Genomic DNA, 17,529 nt, shown 5'->3' on the forward strand with positions numbered 1-17,529 from the left:
TCCTTGGGTTACCAACCTACAGGGGCCTGGAGATTTCTTGGAATTACTCCTTATCTCCACACTATAGATCAGGCCCATGGCTGTCAGGCCCCTGCTAGGAACGGGCCTCCCCAGGTTCTATCCCCTGCTGGTGATCAGCTGTTTTTTTTTTTAATGCGTTTAATAAAATCATAAGTCATCAAATCGTTTCTCAATAAAAGCTTCATTTACTACATTGACTGTTCATTGGCTGGGAAATACAAGATTTTACTTTGAATCTGGAACAAACCAACCAACCTCACTATCTTCCACAGAGAGAGAGAGAGTGAGTTGTGCCCTGCAGCGGCTGAATATTGTAAGGGAACATTCAGTCATCAAGCAACACTGATATTCAGGGATTAATGTGCTGCTTTAATTCAGCCAAAGAGCCTTTAATCTCCATGTGGATGTTTAAAGTAAGGCCCCTCTCACAGGTGGGTCCCACAGACCACCACAGGACAGTAACCCTGCAATAGAGCTTTCATTCTCCACATGGAGCAGCCTGGCACTGCAGTTATGTGAAAATAATTACCACAAATCAAATCTGAAACAGAGACCAAAAAACCTGGAATACAACATGTCACCTACAGCAGGGGTAGTCAACCTGTGGTCCTCCAGATGTCCATGGACTACAATTCCCATGAGCCCCTGCCAGCATTTGCTGGCAGGGGATCATGGGAATTGTAGTCCATGGACATCTGGAGGACCACAGGTTGACTACCCCTGACCTACAGCATCATTGAGATGGTCCATTTAAAAAAAATGGGTGAGCAACTTGTAGCCACCTTGTGAAACGAGCCCTACTGAGTTACTGAGTGACATTCAAACTAGGGACTTCATGACTGCTTTTCAGTCTTTTAGCCCTTACTCTTGCATGGGAATTTCCTTTGAATATAAATTGCATCCTAGGCTTAAACTTCAAACCTCAGGGCAAGGCTTCTAGTTTACATGAAGCAGTTATTTCTAATTGGGTTGAATGATAGGAGCTCTTACAAGCACAAGTCTTTTTTTCTCCACTGCTCCTCATCCTTAGATGCATGGGGCTGCATCATTGGGTGGTGGCCATTATATAGAAACAATTCCCTGCCCACACCTTCTCATGAACCTATTATCATTTGATTTGGGGTGTGCATGGTCCTCCAGCCATTTCTTTCTAAAGAAGAGTTTTATGATGCCTGTCACGCATCATTGCCTTCAAATTCTATCTCCACTTCAGAGGTGAATCTAGCCTCAACAGTACACTTGAGAGAGGATATAGCAAAGGTTTATTGTTGCCTCCATGGAAAACGTCTGAGAGAGATAGAGACTGCAGTGCCTTGCTTCCCTTGTAGGCGAGATGGCTCTAAACATGAACATATAAAGGTGATAATATTGTTCACGAGCTCCAGGCCCACATATTCCCATTTTATCTGAGAAACCTATATGCTATTTATTTAGTCTTTTCAGACAATCCCTTATGGGATTAAAGTCCTTGACAAGCAGGCAGAGGCAAGCTATTCAAAACAAGGTCATGCTACATTTTTTTTTGTAAGCATAGGAATCAACAAAGATGTTATATAACTTCTATTTATATCCTACTTGCTCACTAGCTGCAGGCATACAAGAGAAGCTGAGGAGGGAATTTAATGAGCTCTCAAGGCTTGCTCACCTTCCCAAGCTGGTAGAGACAGCTTGAATTTTCTCTCTCTCTTTTCAAGTGCGTCAGCAAATGAAGCTGGTGGCTGGTGGGTGGTGTGGGTAGACGGACTGACTTGTTGCTATGGTTTTCTCTAATTCCCCTTCTTTCAAAAAAAAAAAAAAGTCCTATTAGAGGGTTCCTCACTTCCAGGGTCCTGTAAAACATCCTTGTTTTTCACAGATACAGTGCCTTCATTTCGGAAGGAAGTCGGATTTTACCTGTATTGATAGTTGTTGAGGTAACGAAAGGGCCAGACATGCATGCGTGCGTTTTGCGTATGTATTCATGGGCTAATATGTTACATGATACGAAGGGCTTGAATTAGCATGTAGAAACCGTATCCCACAGCTTCACAATCATCTGCTCTCCAATGTTTAATTCTCACTGCAAAAACAGGACTACAATTTGCAGGCATGATGCCCCAGGGCACCCAGGTCCTGTCTTTACTCTCTTACTCTTTACTCTTCTGTGTGCTCGGATGCCTGCTTTAAATTGGAGTCCATCAGGATTTCTGATGTGGCAATTGAACAAACCTATCTGATGACAAGACCTTTTCAGGAATTGAAGGGCTCAGATGGCCCAAATGACATCCCTTTATTGCTTGCAAAGAAAGAAAACCCAGAACTGCAGGACTTTCCGGAGGCAGCGCTGTCTCTGTGAAAGAGCCAACTTAATCAGGTTTCTTGTTAAAATGCCATGCATCCAGTTCTGAGGATTGGCCTTTTGGGTAACATCAGTAATACAACTGAGATGTGTGTTAAAATCATATTAGGGCTCTAGCCTCAAGCTACGTGATGTCTCCATGGCTCTTTCTGATTATTGACAAGCCAAATTATAAGGTTAAGTTAACTCTTATGGGCTCACAGCACATACATCCTCTAATGAGATTCTTTTAAGCCCGAAGGATACCCAACAGCAGGCCAGTTTTTATCTTTCTGGAAGGTTACAGCAGAGCAGAGGTGTTTAGCCATCATAAAGTACATCTCCAGAAGGCAGGGCTCATTGAATGGTTTGGGGGCAAACTGTTTTTTGTCTTTCCTTTTGTCATAATGCAGCATAATCTACTATGCAGATTATTGGAAGCAGTCTCAAGAATAAAATCCTGCATTCATATATTTTGAGGGAAATGTATGAAGATGTCTGGCTGGAGATGAAAGCATAGGAATAAAGTCCGCCATCTTCTGTATACAGTTCTTGACTATACTCTTTAACATGAATTTGTCAATTCAAGAGTCCATGCAGTGAAGGAGTCACAAATTTGTCAACAGAGTTCCAAAGCCCAACCACCTGATACCAATGTTCCTAGTTCCTGTTTCCTTGGTTAGCAGTATAAATAGCTGTGACTGCAGGGCAGACCTAGTTAACAGCTACCTGAAATTAATGTTTTTCAAGTATGAGTGACAAACGTGTGCATGCACAGATGAGAAGAAACCTGCCTGCACTGTGGATAGGCAAGAGGCATCCACAAACCATGATTATCTATTCTTTGGCACCTGAGGCTTTTTTTTACTTGGCAATTAGAACAATTTGTGATCATTCTGTTCAAGTTCATTTTATCTGTTTGGCAAATTCGTCATATCAACATGAGCACAGTGCTCGTTTTTCATCATGTGGCCAGCAGTCCTTTGCAGTTGTTTGCTGTGAAGACTTCAGTCCCACAAGACTCATGCCTAACCTTTCTACAACAACTCCACACCTTTATCCTGATGTTGTAAATATACACTTGAAAGACTTGTGGTGTAATTCAGTGGTCCCCAACCTTTTTATCACCGGGGACTGGTCAACGCTTGAAAATTTTACTGAGGCCCGGTTGGGGGCGGGGTAGTCTTTTGCCAAGGGAGGTTACCGCTGCCTGAGCCCCTGCTCCACTTGTTTTCCCTCCGGTACTCCTCACTTCCCGCCACTCGCTGGGGGGTGCTGCAAGCAGCAGCTGCGCAGTGCCATGCTGAGGAGGAGCTCCAGGCATGGCGGCCGCTGGAGAGCACCAAACGTGAGCCGGTGGCAGAGTGGCAGGGCAGTCTCTGAGGCAGCAGCCAGGGACGACGAGGAGGAGGAGCCGCGACCCGGTACCGACTGATCAACGGACCGGGACTGGTCCCCGGACCGGGGATTGGAGACCACTGGTGTAATTCACACCAAGCCTCTCTTTCCTCCTACAACATGACCTTCCATGAAAGATTTCCCAGTACAATTTTCCCTTCATGCGTCTGTTGGACTGTGACTCTCAAATGCTTCTGTTGTATAAATGAATGAGCTCCCAGAAGAGATCATGGCTCTGTTGGAGTTAAAACAATTCCACAGGGCCTGCAAATTGGAGCTCTTCCACCCAGCCTTTGGTCAAGGCCAATGAACCAACTCCACCAAACTGGGCTCGCTCCTCCACAAACTGCACCTTGCAGATGAAGAACTGATCAATTGTCCAGTGTTAATCATTAAAAATGTTAAATGTTCTACTAGAATCATAGAGTTGGAAGGAATCTCCAGGATCATATAATACAGGGGTAGTCAAACTGCGGCCCTCCAGATGTCCATGGACTACAATTCCCATGAGCCCCTGCCAGCATTTGTATTCCATGGACATCTGGAGGGCCGCAGTTTGACTACCCCTGATCTAATACAACCCCCTGCACAAAGCAGGAACTCACAACTACCTGCCCACCCACAGTGACCCCAATTTCATGCCCAAGTGATCCCCCACCACAACCAAAAATCTCCAGAATCCAGTTTGGCCTGGAAAAATATTCACTTACCATCCCACAATGACTATTAGAAATTCCCTGGCTATGCAAGGAAAGGCCACAAGAGACGAATGCTGACACATCCCTTCCTGTTCACCCACACGCAATCTACCTAAGTTCATAAAATCAACATTTCTGTCAGATGACTACCTAGTCTCTGCTTAAAAACTTCCAAAGAAGGAGAACCCACCACCTCCTGAGGAAGCCTGTTCCACTGAGGAGCTGCTCTGTTCAATGTTATGCCATTGGTAATGCTATACATTCACAATTATGATGCTTTTCCTTGTATTGGATCACAAACGATGTATTGGATCACACATTCAAATGTAAACCACACTGACCTGCAAGGGAAGATAGTATATAAATAGAATAAAATAAATAAATATAAATAAATAGGCTATCATGGCTGCCCTTGCAGCAGCCAGCCAACACAGGCTATCATCTGATATGCAATGTCTGGAATGGGCAGGTGTCTTGCTTCAGTTTACTGTTACCTGGTGCTATTGGGGAGCATTTCATAAACATGAAACTTGTGACATTTCATTGACAATTCACGGCTCTGAATTATTTAGCAGCAATGATGTATGGCCATGGTATTGAAAGCAGAAGTAAAAGCTCTGCCACATTGATCTCACAGTATAAATAGGAGGCTGTGATAAAGGAAGGAAATGAATGGAAGTACATGAAAATTGCTTAAGTACAAAGCTGGCAAAACTGTAGGGATCTAAGGAAAAGTTTAAAGGTGGAGTAGGAGGTAGTTTGTTGGTTACTTGGGGGATTCAAGACTGAAGGACCAACTGTGTATCTTTTCAGTGATTGAAGCAGGTGAAAAACAGTCAAGTTTGTGGGTTGCAATTATGCAATCAGAAGAAAAAAGGAGACTAAAGGAAGATGAGCAAAGAGACCCCAGAGCAGAGTGTCTAATGCCATACATACAAGAAGTGGTCAGAATCTGTGTGCTAAACATAAATGTCCTTTCCAAAATGTTGGCTTTGGCTCTAAAATGGGTCCCCAACCTGATGCCAATGGGCCGCATGCAGCCAGTGACATCTTTCTGTGGGGACCTCCAGCCTGCTTGTCTGCTGCTATCACCCTAAGGGCATTTTCCCTCAGACCCATACTGCTCTTCCTGTCTCAAGAGACACAATCTACTGCTGTTCATCCTTTCTATTTCTTGCAAAAAAGGCAATAGCAGCATTACTTGTTGTGGTCTCCATCGTTCCTTCTGACGGCCTCTCTTGTTCTTATCCTCCATAATAGCATTTGGCCATTTTAGGTGCTTTGAGAAGCATGGGAATTTACAATTCATTGCTGAAAGACACATCAAAGTACTGAACCTATTGTAGGTGGAATTTCAGGACAGATTCACTGATTGCCATAAGCTTGGAAAGGAAACAAGAATGTTTCAGAATCCATTCAATATAGCAGTGGTTCCCAACCCGCAGGCCGGGCCGCGGCTCCTTCTTCCCTCCCCCCCGAAGCGAGAAGCTCACCAGGCCGTGAGCAAATCCGCCGCTAAAGCTTCTTGTTTCGGGAGGGGAGCGAGCTTCTTGTTTCGGGAGGGGAGGGAAGAGAAGCTTGCCAAGCCGCAAGCTAATCGGCCGCTTTAGCTTTAGTGGCCGATTTGCTGGCGGCCCAGACGGGCCAGGAGGGGGAACCATGGCCGCCGGCATGGCGGCGGCGCAAACATGCATGCGCGGACTGCCGCACACGCACGTTTGCGCTCCTGCTGGGTGCAAACGCGCGTGCACGGCAGTCCGCGCATGCGTGTTTGCGCTGGGGCTCCCGGGCCACCCTCTCCCGCCACTCCGGAGCAGCGGTCCACAGCGGCCGAAAGCTTGCGGACCGCTGCAATATAGCACCAAAAGATGCAAGTAACTTTTTTTTCATTTGGAACTAATTGATTTGTAAGCCAGTGACCATCTCAGAGACATTTACAAAGAAAATAAGTCTGTTAGATTTTTGTACTGATCTACCTGATATATTTATCAACCTAAAGAATTTTGCTACAGGCATGTTCACAGTCTTTGGCACCACGTACATCTGTGAACAACCCTTTTCCAAGATGGAAATTGTGAAATTGAAGTGCAGGTCAGGGCTTACAGATGAACATTTACATGACATTTTAAGAATGTCTGTCACAAACTTGGACATTAATGCCTTGGATAATAGAAAATAGCCACAAAAATCACATTGACTAGGTAAGCATGTGCAGCTAAATAACAGGATTCCACAGTAAAATATTGTTCCAAAATAGATTGCATTAAAGTTAACATTTCTTCATTTACCTTTGAATGTTTACTTTTGATCTAAGTAAGTAGGTTAATAATTTTGTTACATTTTAGTTTATGATGTGGCCCTCTTTAGGCACTGGGCACATTAATGTAGCCCCCATGTGCAAAAGGTTGGGGACCCCTGCTCTAAAACATTCAGCATATACCTGAACAAAATATGTCCTCAGAAAGCTCGGCACAGAGTTTATTAGAAAGGCACTTGTTAATCCTCCTCTCCTATTGAACTGAAGCCTAAGTTTGTGTAACATGCACAAAACTGATGTGTTTTCCCACTGTGCACTCATACTTTCCTGCCTACAATGGCTCCCCTCTTCACTGTAAGTTCCTTGGGGCAAGTATCTGCTACTGTGTCATTGTCTAAAGGATCATGCAGATTGACCTATAAAGGAGGAGGAACTGGAAGAGAGCCACTCAGAAGGTCAATTCAAGAAGGTTTCAGACTTAAAATATATAACAAATTAGGAAAGGCGTTCATCCACAGGATACAAGTTTGATTAAATAGAATTGGGGAGCATAAGCGGCAAGCACGTTGGTGGATATTCTTTTTAATCAAATATATGACTGTCTGAGGCCTGTTCTGAAACTCTGCGGCTACAGCAATTAATCATAGGCATTATCTCATTTGCTGTAACGTCACAGAAAATTTTCAAAATCAGTTTACAGATTAGCAGGGGGAGGGGAATGGTGTAGTTTGGGAACGTGAGAGCACTTTGAATACCCTGCTTACCGGTGCTTAGCATTTGTAAAATTTGCCTCATGACCCCTATGAGCCATCCTGTGATGTGCTTTGTTTTATGCCCATGGATTTTGGTTGTGAAACAAAATACTGTCAGACACTCAGAGGACCCTCCAAAAGCAGGCTAACTGCTTCTGACATTAAATCCTTTTCTTAAGGTGTTACCTTTCTCAAAAGGCATATGGAGCTCTACAATTAAAAAATAAAGTTCCCTCTTTTTTTGTTTTGTTGTAAACCAAGAAACTCCTTGAGAAGTGGGGGTTGTTCAAAAGATGGAAAGTTCAAACCACTGTAGCAAGCAATTGACAAGAGAAAGTAAACGTGCAGCAAATAATGGGTTAATAGAAAGGGGGAGATAAGATCGAAGGGAAGTTGTCCTTGCCTGACAATGAGTCCTGTAAGGACGTTAATAAGGGACTAGAGAAGATGCCCGTCTAACTGATTGTGAGGTGACAGAGGAGAGCAGAGGGGCTAACCGCATGACCTCAGTCCAAAGTTTAGAAAATGGCTTCTGGATGCTAGAACTGAAGAAGGATGATGGATGGTGGCTGCTGCTGCTGCAGCTTCAGGGAAGTTGTCACAGTGTTCACAGTCTTGCTTCTCAAAAACGCAAATTAATTAGAAGGTCCAGGCAGCCATATTGAAGACAAATCCAAAACAAAAGCCAGGTAACAACTTTTGCTGGGATCTTCTGAAACGGCGTGAAACCGCACGAGCCCTCTCGTTCTCCTGAGTTGTTCATCAGGCAGCAGGTTTAAAATGGGAAGAATTTAAAAGGCTGGATCATGGCTGAAAACATCTCGCCCTAATATTCTAATCCAAACTGATTAAGAGATCTGGAGAACTTGAAAGCTTGCGCATATTAATTAGCGGCCAGAAGTAAGAGTCTGGTCAGTGGCCTCAAATGCAATGCCAAGGTATTTTGGCTGACTGCTGGACCACACAATTCCGTTGTGAGCGCAGAGGTCCTTGTTATCAATGGGAAGTGTTCATAGTCCTCTCATCATTCATATTGCAGCAGAGTGTTTTCCACTGTCACGGCTTGAGTGCTGGAATGCAATCCAAGGTCGCTAAAGGTAAATGACTTTTCATCTGCCTAAAAAGCTAAAAAGATACTTTATATAGCTCTGACCATCCTATTCTAATGTCCCACATCAGTGATCGGTGCCAGATACATTAGAGGAAATGGGCGAGTTTGCTGATTCTTTTGGTTGACATTTAAGACCATTTCAGTCTTAGAGATTCTCTTGCCCTCTTTGTTTAAAAAAGGCAGAGATAATTGTGTTTTTATAGCTTTGAGATTAGTTATTTGTGGGTCCATTTGCCAACCAGAAATCTGACCGTTGTACCTAGCCAATTGACTAATACTGCAGAAGGGAACTTTTCAAAGGTAGAACAGGTCTTAACAGGCTCGTAAGCCCATGACAGGGAAGTCTTATAAGTAGAAATGGAAAAGATTTCTGTTGTGGGAGGACAGGCAAGAGACTGACCCGTGATCCTGCAGTTTGAGCCTGATTTTCGACTATATGTTGGAACAGATAAAATCTGATACAAAATACCAGAATGACTCTGATCTTGCCGGGTATCAGAATATGTTATCAATTTCCAGAACTGATACATTGTGGTTTAAAACATATCTAATGCTTTGAATTTACATCTTTCACTAGTGATTTTTTTCACAGTATGTGGCCTAAATGCATAATAAGGTCAATAAGAACACAAATCCCAACAGAAATAGATTGTGTTACAGTATGAACTATTTCTTGATGGCACAGTTCTGTTTCTTGGTAGATGTTATCGGCCAGTTGCTCAGGATAGACCATTTAAAAATAGAACTGTTGAGTAAATCTGGCGGATAGAGTTGACACAACACCTAGATTTACCCAAGCTTGACCCCCCCCCCAGCTGCCACAGGGTTGTGTGGTGGGGCAGAGCAATCAAGACAAAAGTACAGTTGTGGTTTGTACATTATAAATTGGAGTTAATTTTTTGTCTTCTTCCCGTGGAACGTACAGCAACTACTGCTCAGCTTCTGAGGGCACAAACATACAATTATGATTTTGAAAACCTCTATAAACTTAAGAGCCATTCTGGATTAGACCAAAAGGCTATTAAGGCCAGCATTCAGTTCATAAGGTGACAAGCAAGCTACTTCTAGGAAACCCACAAGCAGGAAGACTGCAACAATTTTATCCACTGCCACCTCTGTACCCCTATCTTGATCTGTTTCTGCCAGTTCAGATCCCATCGGTGTATATGTGAAACTGGGATTATATTCCATGATACGCATCACTTTATCCACCTGGGTTTCATGAAACCTTGGAAGGGTTTCCCAAATGGGTGGGAGTTTATTTTATTTTATTTTATTTATTTATTTTCCTGCATTTCTATACTGCCCTCCCATCAGGAGTTAATTTTAATAAACTTTTAAAATTTGCTAAACATTGATTGAGTTATATGACCATATATGGTCATGTTGACCTCCCCCCTATGGCTAATGATGGGTCTGGAGGGGGTAGGGAGGGGAGGGGCCCTGGATGGGCATGCACACAGCTATGCTTCCTAATGATATTTTGCATGATTGTGCTACTTCTGGGGTTTCTCAAAGCCTGAACAATGTTTCAGGGGTTTCTCAACAGTAAAAAGGTTTGAGAAAGGCTGCTTTATGTTTTCTCACGTGGAATGTCATTTACTATTTAATGCTCATTCCCTCAGTTTGTAGAGATTCTTGCCATCTCTTTTTGTCCTAACTACCTTAAATAATTTTGTTTCATTTGTGAACTTGGCCACACCCCTACTCACCCCTAACTCCAGGTCACTTATGAAGATGAGAATGGTCTATTGTGTCATAGGAAGCCAGCTGGCCTTATCAGATAGCCAAATCAAAGCATGGGTGATTATTCTGCTCTAGTCCTGAAAATCACACAAAACATCAACTCCAGTTCTTAGTTTTTATAAACATATTGAGAACCTGATTTAATTGTTCTTTTCTTGTCACTTGTATTATGCCCCTCACAGACAATTTGCAGGATATCAGGCTTCTCACGGTACAAAAGTTACAGGATGTCAGGTATGGTTTCAGAACAAGAAGAAGAACAGTTGGTTCTTATATGCCGCTTTTCCCTACCTGAAGGAGGCTCAAAGCGGTTTACAGTCACCTTCCCTTTCCTCTCCCCACAACAGACACCCTGTGAGGCTGAGAGAGTGCTGATATCACTGCTCAGTCAGAACAGTTTTATCAGTGCCGTGGTGAGCCCAAGGTCACCCAGCTGGCTGCATGTGGGGGAGCGCAGAATCAAACTTGGCATGCCAGATTAGAAGTCCACACTCCTAACCACTACACCAAACTGACTCTCAAGAAACAAGTGGTTCTTATTAATATGTATTTTAATTTATGTATATTTAGGCTTATAGGTTGAACCTCCAAATGTTCTCAGGGTGACCCACAACAGGATTTTGCAGTTAAATGTCTGTACAATGTCTAAATTTTAAAATATGTAAAATAATTACAGCTAAGCAATCAGAGTATACACCACCATCAAATTTTTCCTATAATGCCCGAGAACCAAATAGATGGAATACTGGTTATCAACCAGGCGTAGGATGGAGGAAGGAGACCAGCAGGGGCACATTCAGATGGTAATGGTGATTCTTGGCCTCAATCAAATGCCTGGTGGAAGAGCATCATTTTGAAGGCCCTCCAGAAATTAGGAAGCTAAGTAGAGCTGACCCTGGCTAGTATTTGAATGGAAGATCTCCAAGGATTTGGGTGGTAGTTCCTCCAAGGAACACTACGGGTCATGGTACTGAGCCAGGAAATGGCCAACCACCTCCAAATGACCCTTACCTGGCGGCCAGACAATCGTCAGATCTCCGAGCTACACTACGCACATCATTAAAAGAAGCAACTTGATCTGTGAACATGATTTCTAATGTATTTCTTTCTTTTCTTCATTTATACCCAACTTTACTCCCCAATGGGAACCCAAAGTGACCTATAACATTCTCCACTGCTCCATTTTGTCCTCATAGCAGTCCTAGATTTAGAATGTGACTGACAACCCAGCTCCCATGGCAGAATAGGGATTCAAATCTGGATCTCCCAGATTTTAGTCTGGAGGGGGGTGGGTGGGGGTGTTTCTTATTCTATTTAAAATGTCTTAAATCAAATAGTGACCCCCCACACACACACACACACACGGTTATATAACCAACAAAGCAGCTTATTTGGTTTTTTAAATCATGTGAACAATCTATGGCTGTTGGGTTTTTTTTCTTAATTGTTCGAAATACAAGATGCCAAAGCACCTACCTCCCACTGATGCACACATACATCTCCCTCTCCCCTTAGCAAATGTCGGTGTTCTATTAAAAGTTCATCCAGCTCCAATATGAGATTAAATGCATTATTAAACATTTTAAGCAGTCTCTCTTTTTCTTAAGATACTGTTACCACCAGTATATTAATGTACCCTGCATCAGCTTCAAATGCAAGCATGGGACAGGCAGTGTAGAGTAAATGGATACAATTTACACACCATTTGGAGAAGTAATATGCAACCCAATGGTTCACCAACCAAGTAATCAACATTATCATCAAGTGCCTTCCAAGCCACAAGAAAAATAAATTAAAATAAACGAACAGTATCAGGCAAGAGAACTTTATTTATATCAGCATATTTATCATATATACAGAAAAGGGAGGAAAGTATTCATATTTATTTGAGTCTAGTTGACACCCATTCTACCAAAAGCTACCCATTCACCAACAATCTTTTAAAATTCAGCTTAGAAGAAGGAAATTTTTACCAAATAAAGAAAAAGAAAAATAATCTTTTCTAAGGAAAATAAGGCCATAGCACGGTCTACTTTGGGTCATCTATGCCTGGTATCTGTTACAGATATAAGATATCATATCTGAGGAGGATTTCTTTTTTTAAAAAAAGATCATTGTGTGTGGTTATGTACTCTGCTTTCTTATTCTAGCTATCTTTTTCTCCCAGAGATGTTACAGAACTTTAACATTCAGGGTGTTTGTATAAAGAGGAGAGGCTGTCAGTTTTTAGATGTATTCTTATTGGATAAATCTTGGCTATGATACAATTAGTGTAGCCTAAGGTGACCAGAATTTAGGAACTGTAAGGCGGCGGCGCGTCAACGGCCTCCATCTCTCTCTCCGACTGGGCTCACCTTATCTCCCGCCCGCCTCTCCCATACTGTGTGCCTGCATGGCATCAGCGCAGGCCAGGTGAGGGCCAAGGGCGGGCCTCTGTCTGGCGCGCCTGCATAGGCCAGCCAGGACAGAGCACCGCTGCCAGCCATCCTGCTGGCCAAGGGGCAGGGAGGCAGGGAGGGGGCTCCGGCTGGCGGGACTTTTAAGGACCCGAGCGGGACCCGGGACAAAGACCAGGAAAGGGTGAGTGCCCCACGGTTTTCGGGACGGATGGGCTGCTTATTGTAGCCTAACACCTCTCTGATTAGAACTGGATTTGGTGACTTTAAAAGCAGCTCTTTTATTGTCAGCCTTTGCTTCTATCACTGAAGGCTTGCAGTTGATCAGGGCCTTTAAGCATACCAAGAATACCTTCATTCCAAGTAACAAGAGCCATCAGAGATGGTTAAGAAGGTGCAACTTTCCAGGTTGGCCTGAGTATTTCATCTCTTGTTTCAGAAGATTTATGCCAGCCATAGGAGAGATCTTCTTGCCATTTTGGGGGAAAGAAATCTCATGAATACAAAAAAAAAAGAAAAAAAGAAAAAAACTGACTTTCTGGATCACAGAAGTCCACCTAGTCTAGCATTTTGCTAGCTGTCAAAGAATTAGAGATATGCCTCTTTGTTTGCCTCCATTGCTTAGCAACCAAGCAATATGGTCTTTAAAACAGTTGTCAATGGTTAGTATAAACTCTGTATATATTTGTATTTTTATGCCATTAAAAGTAATTATAAATTGATAAGTTATTCTGTGCTAAACCTTTTAATGCCCTGACCTAGATGGCCCAGACTAGCTACATCTCACCAAATCTTGGATGGTAAACAAGGTTGGCCCTCGTAAGATAGGAGGCCTTTAAGGCAGGGTTAGTCAACCTGTGGTCCTCCAGATGTCCATGGACTACAATTCTCATGAGTCCCTGCCAGCCTTTGCTCATGGGAATTGTAGTCCATGGACATCTGGAGGACCACAGGTTGACTACCCCTGCTCTAAGGAATACCAGGGTTCCTATGCAGAGGAAGGCAGTGACAAAAGCACCTCTGTAAGTCCCTTGCCTTGAAAACCCTATTGTGGTCACCAAAAGTCAGCTGCGACTTGAAGGCACTTTACACACATACCATCCTTTTAATATCCAAACTAATGGGCATCCTTATGTAATAGATCAAATCCCAAACCTTCTTTCTGCTTGTGTGGCACCCTTCTCCTTTGCAAATGTGATTGTCTGCTGTGAAGCACATTTCTTCAGCATTTGGTGCTTCCACTCAAATAAGACCCATGTCTTTCAAGGCACCAAACATTCTCAGTGCTTGAGTAACATGGTCTGCAGTGACAGTTCACTGCTGACCAATTATTGGCCAGTTAATCCCACATAGCACCAGAAAACATCTTTTGTACACTGCAGAGATACTATGGTAGAGCTTGATTGCCCTGGGATATCCAAAACTATTTACCTCATATTATAGAGGAGAAGAAGGAAGGCCAAAAAAGAAAAGCAAAAAATACTGTTTTCCTTTGGTATCAGAAGCTTTTTCACGTGTAGAATCCTATCAGCTATTTAATAACATAAGAAAAAATGATATTACTCATACTTGAAAGTCACTTTGCTACCCAAATTGGTATGATCAAAGGCCACCATCCTGAGGACAACCTTGTTTTGTCTGTGTCTGTGAGGATGTACCCCCCTCCCTCCCTCCCTTGTTTTTTCAATTTGCTTTTTCCATAAATCAGACTTCATGTCTTACCTATAGGAGAAGCTGTTGCAACATGAACCACTGCAGAATGCTAACTAATTTCATAACGCTCTGCATAAGGTGACCCACTTGCAAGTTTATCCTGCAGTCATGCTTTAAGCTCCGTTTCTGATTTATGTAACAGCATATTGGTTTCATCTGATAACTATTGAAACTATTCCCCAGCTATTTGTTGCCTTCCTGCAAGTCATCTCTCTGGTTTGTGCTGTGCTCTGTTTTAAGTGAAAAGATACGTTTTTGTTTGCTACTCGGTTTTAGAATAATAAACATTAAGTAGGAAAACAAGTACCATTTATACGTGGAGAAGGAGAAGCAGGTAAAGGTGTTTGGTATGTTTTGCCTTTATTAGGTTGTAGAGGTAGACAGTGGCTTTCCAACTTTCAATTATTCATTTTTTCTGGAGACAGATTTGGGTTTTCCTTGTCCTGTGCTCGTACTTCACTTTAAAACACACACGCACACACAAACAAACAAAAAACTTGAATTCTGTAAACATGTTTTGTGCGCACTAGACAGCTTCTGCCAAGGAGTTTGCTTCCTCTCCTACTAGTGCTTCTGTCCGCATAAGATCAGTGCCCTTTTCAATGAGTCCAGGTGCAGAGATGATAATGGAAGAGGAAGCATTCTCTGTAGCAAAGGTTGCCTAGCATACATAGAACTCCTTGGAAGGATCCAAGACTAAGTCAAGTATACATCTGATTAAAACACTTTTGCACACTCATCCATATATCAATAGCACGGGCAATGTCTTGTTCCAAGCTAAAAGGTATTCATAATATGATTTGTGAAAGCATTGCCAACAAATAGGCCTCTCATCTCTCTGCAAGATAATGATATATGGCAAACCCCACTGGAAAGTCAAGCTCTCAGCATCACTATTGCAGAATGACTATAATTCTATAGATGGGGAGCTATTGGTTTGCACCTGTGACCAGTGCTTCTTATCAGCTTTGGCTGATGGGCCAACTGTTCCCACCACCATTGGCATTCATGCCTTGGTGATTTCTGGGTGAGAATATTATACAGTAATGGCTGTGCATTCTACTATTCTTGAAAGCTGTTCAAGTACTACAGGTATTCCACAGTGCCATAGCCCATCTTTTGTTGGGAACGAGCAAAAAACATCATATGGGTATTCCAATAACGCTATTGGCTCGGTCTGGGTTTCCAGGTATAATTCAAATGTGAGTTGTGTCCTGAAGTCTGAATGGTTTCAGCCCTGGTCTCTGTAGAAACGTCTATTCCCCTATGAACCCCGTTGAAAATACAATCCAGAATGTAAGCAGAGAGCAAGTAGTCACCCCAGTGTTATGAAATCTGCTTTCTATGGAGGTCTCTCTTGTCTGAACATTTCCATCTTTTTGGAAACAAAATTTTGCTGGGTGTTTGAGGCTGGAATTTTAAAATAGAACTGGTGTGGATATAGGAGGTGGTCTGTAGTGGTCTAAATGTTGCTTGGGGTTTTATTTATCATATATTTGAGTATGTGAACCAGTTTGGAATTCGTTTAACTAAACAAGAAGAAGTGAATCCTGGCTTTGAAGACAGGTCCTTTAGTGGAGCCCTGAGTCTAGTTAAACTTTGACCTGTATGATATTTTAGCTGCATAAAATCAAAGCGGTTAGCAAGGAAGCAATAATTCAGAAATCATTTAGGGCTGGCTTAGTAGTACCGAGGTAGTTTAGCTACAGAAGCATTAATAGGTATGGATAAACTTAAAATAGTGCCAAACTTTTCATTACCTGTTTTGTATTGAATGTTCCCTGTAACCTTGGTTTTGTAAGTTAAAAGCATAAGAGGGGTGTCCCTGGGCAGTTTGAGCCTTCTGTTTTGCTCTCCTACTATTATCCTAAATTATTGCCATTGAGCTGCTGGCTAATAATTTCTTCCTCCCTACAACCATCTTCATTTGCAGCAAAGGATCCCTCTCATCCCTAAGCTCTCTTAAATTTTGCCCCATCCTCTTCCTGCTGTTTTGGCTACATGCCAATGCCTCAATTTTCTGGTCTCTGTTTTCTCCGTGGCAATGCAAGTTCATTTTATCTCAAAGCATCTGTGAGGCTTTTCTATATCTTGACTCAGGTTTCATATCCTTCCCAGAAGCTACCCCTTTCTTACAATATCTTGTTAGGAAATTTCTTTCCCCACCTTCTACTCTAGGAGTTAACTTTACAAGTAGGTCACTCTGAGGAGAAGATGGAACATCTTGGGCCAGCATCCCTGTTCATTTCCCAGAGTTTGATGCCATTAAATTCCATTAACCTTCTCATACCTCCATTACCTGTGGAGGTGATATGGTATTCTTCAAGTGGCTGAATTTACCCCAAGGGATTCTAGATACTGGTTTATCTCCTGAGGTATTTCACATCTCAACTAGGGGCTGTGAGGCTCTTATATAAACAGCACAGACTGTTTAAAAAGCTTATTATATACCTGGTATTAGTAACTAGTACTTCTGTTTTAATTTGGGCTGAACCTGTGCTGAGCAGGGGGTTGGACTAGATGGCCTGTGTTGCCCCTTCCAACTCTATGTTTCTATGATTCTATGATTCTATGATAATTGCCAACCAGTTCTGAATTTCTTCTCTTATAGCACTCATTTTTTTGCCGGCTAACAGAAGATAAAAAATCAGAGAAATTCTTCAAAGTGTTTTATGATCGTATGAAAGTAGCCCAGCAAGAAATCAAGGCTACAGTCACCGTTAACACTAGTGATTTGGGAAATAAAAAGAAAGATGATGATTCAGACAGGGATGTGCCTGCCAGGAGAAAAGGTAACTTTCCAGCACTTGAGTTTATAAGATCATGCAGAAATAAAAGAATGATGAAGTGATGGTTCAGCCATTGATTTTCTGGTCTACATCATGGAGGTCCAAACCTGTTGGGACACCATCCCCATTTCACCCATTGCCATGGTGTTCTTAAAATGGTGGTTCTTAAGATGAGTCTGCCGGACAGATATGCTGCTCAGTCTTCGTGCTGGCTTGATGCTTCCAGCTCCTTAGACAGTAGAATTCTGCTATTACCTAGTCTTAGAAACAGAACCTCCCATGCTCTAAATTTAGAATAGAGATTAGAAATTATTTTAAATATGCTTTTTAA

General features: G+C 42.5%; 1 protein-coding gene across 8 annotated transcripts in view; it reads left to right on the forward strand.

Annotated features, from left to right (window-relative positions):
- ITPR1 (inositol 1,4,5-trisphosphate receptor type 1) overlaps window positions 1-17,529 on the forward strand; it is a 264,215-nt gene that overhangs the window by 192,952 nt on the left and 53,734 nt on the right. For all 8 annotated transcript variants that reach the window (XM_077325238.1, XM_077325242.1, XM_077325240.1 and 5 more), the window contains one exon: window positions 17,021-17,201. In XM_077325238.1, coding sequence (XP_077181353.1) covers window positions 17,021-17,201 — 181 coding nt within the window. The remainder of the gene's footprint in view (window positions 1-17,020; window positions 17,202-17,529) is intronic.

Source organism: Paroedura picta, chromosome 3, assembly GCF_049243985.1.
Source record: "Paroedura picta isolate Pp20150507F chromosome 3, Ppicta_v3.0, whole genome shotgun sequence".
Classification (NCBI taxonomy): domain Eukaryota; kingdom Metazoa; phylum Chordata; class Lepidosauria; order Squamata; family Gekkonidae; genus Paroedura; species Paroedura picta.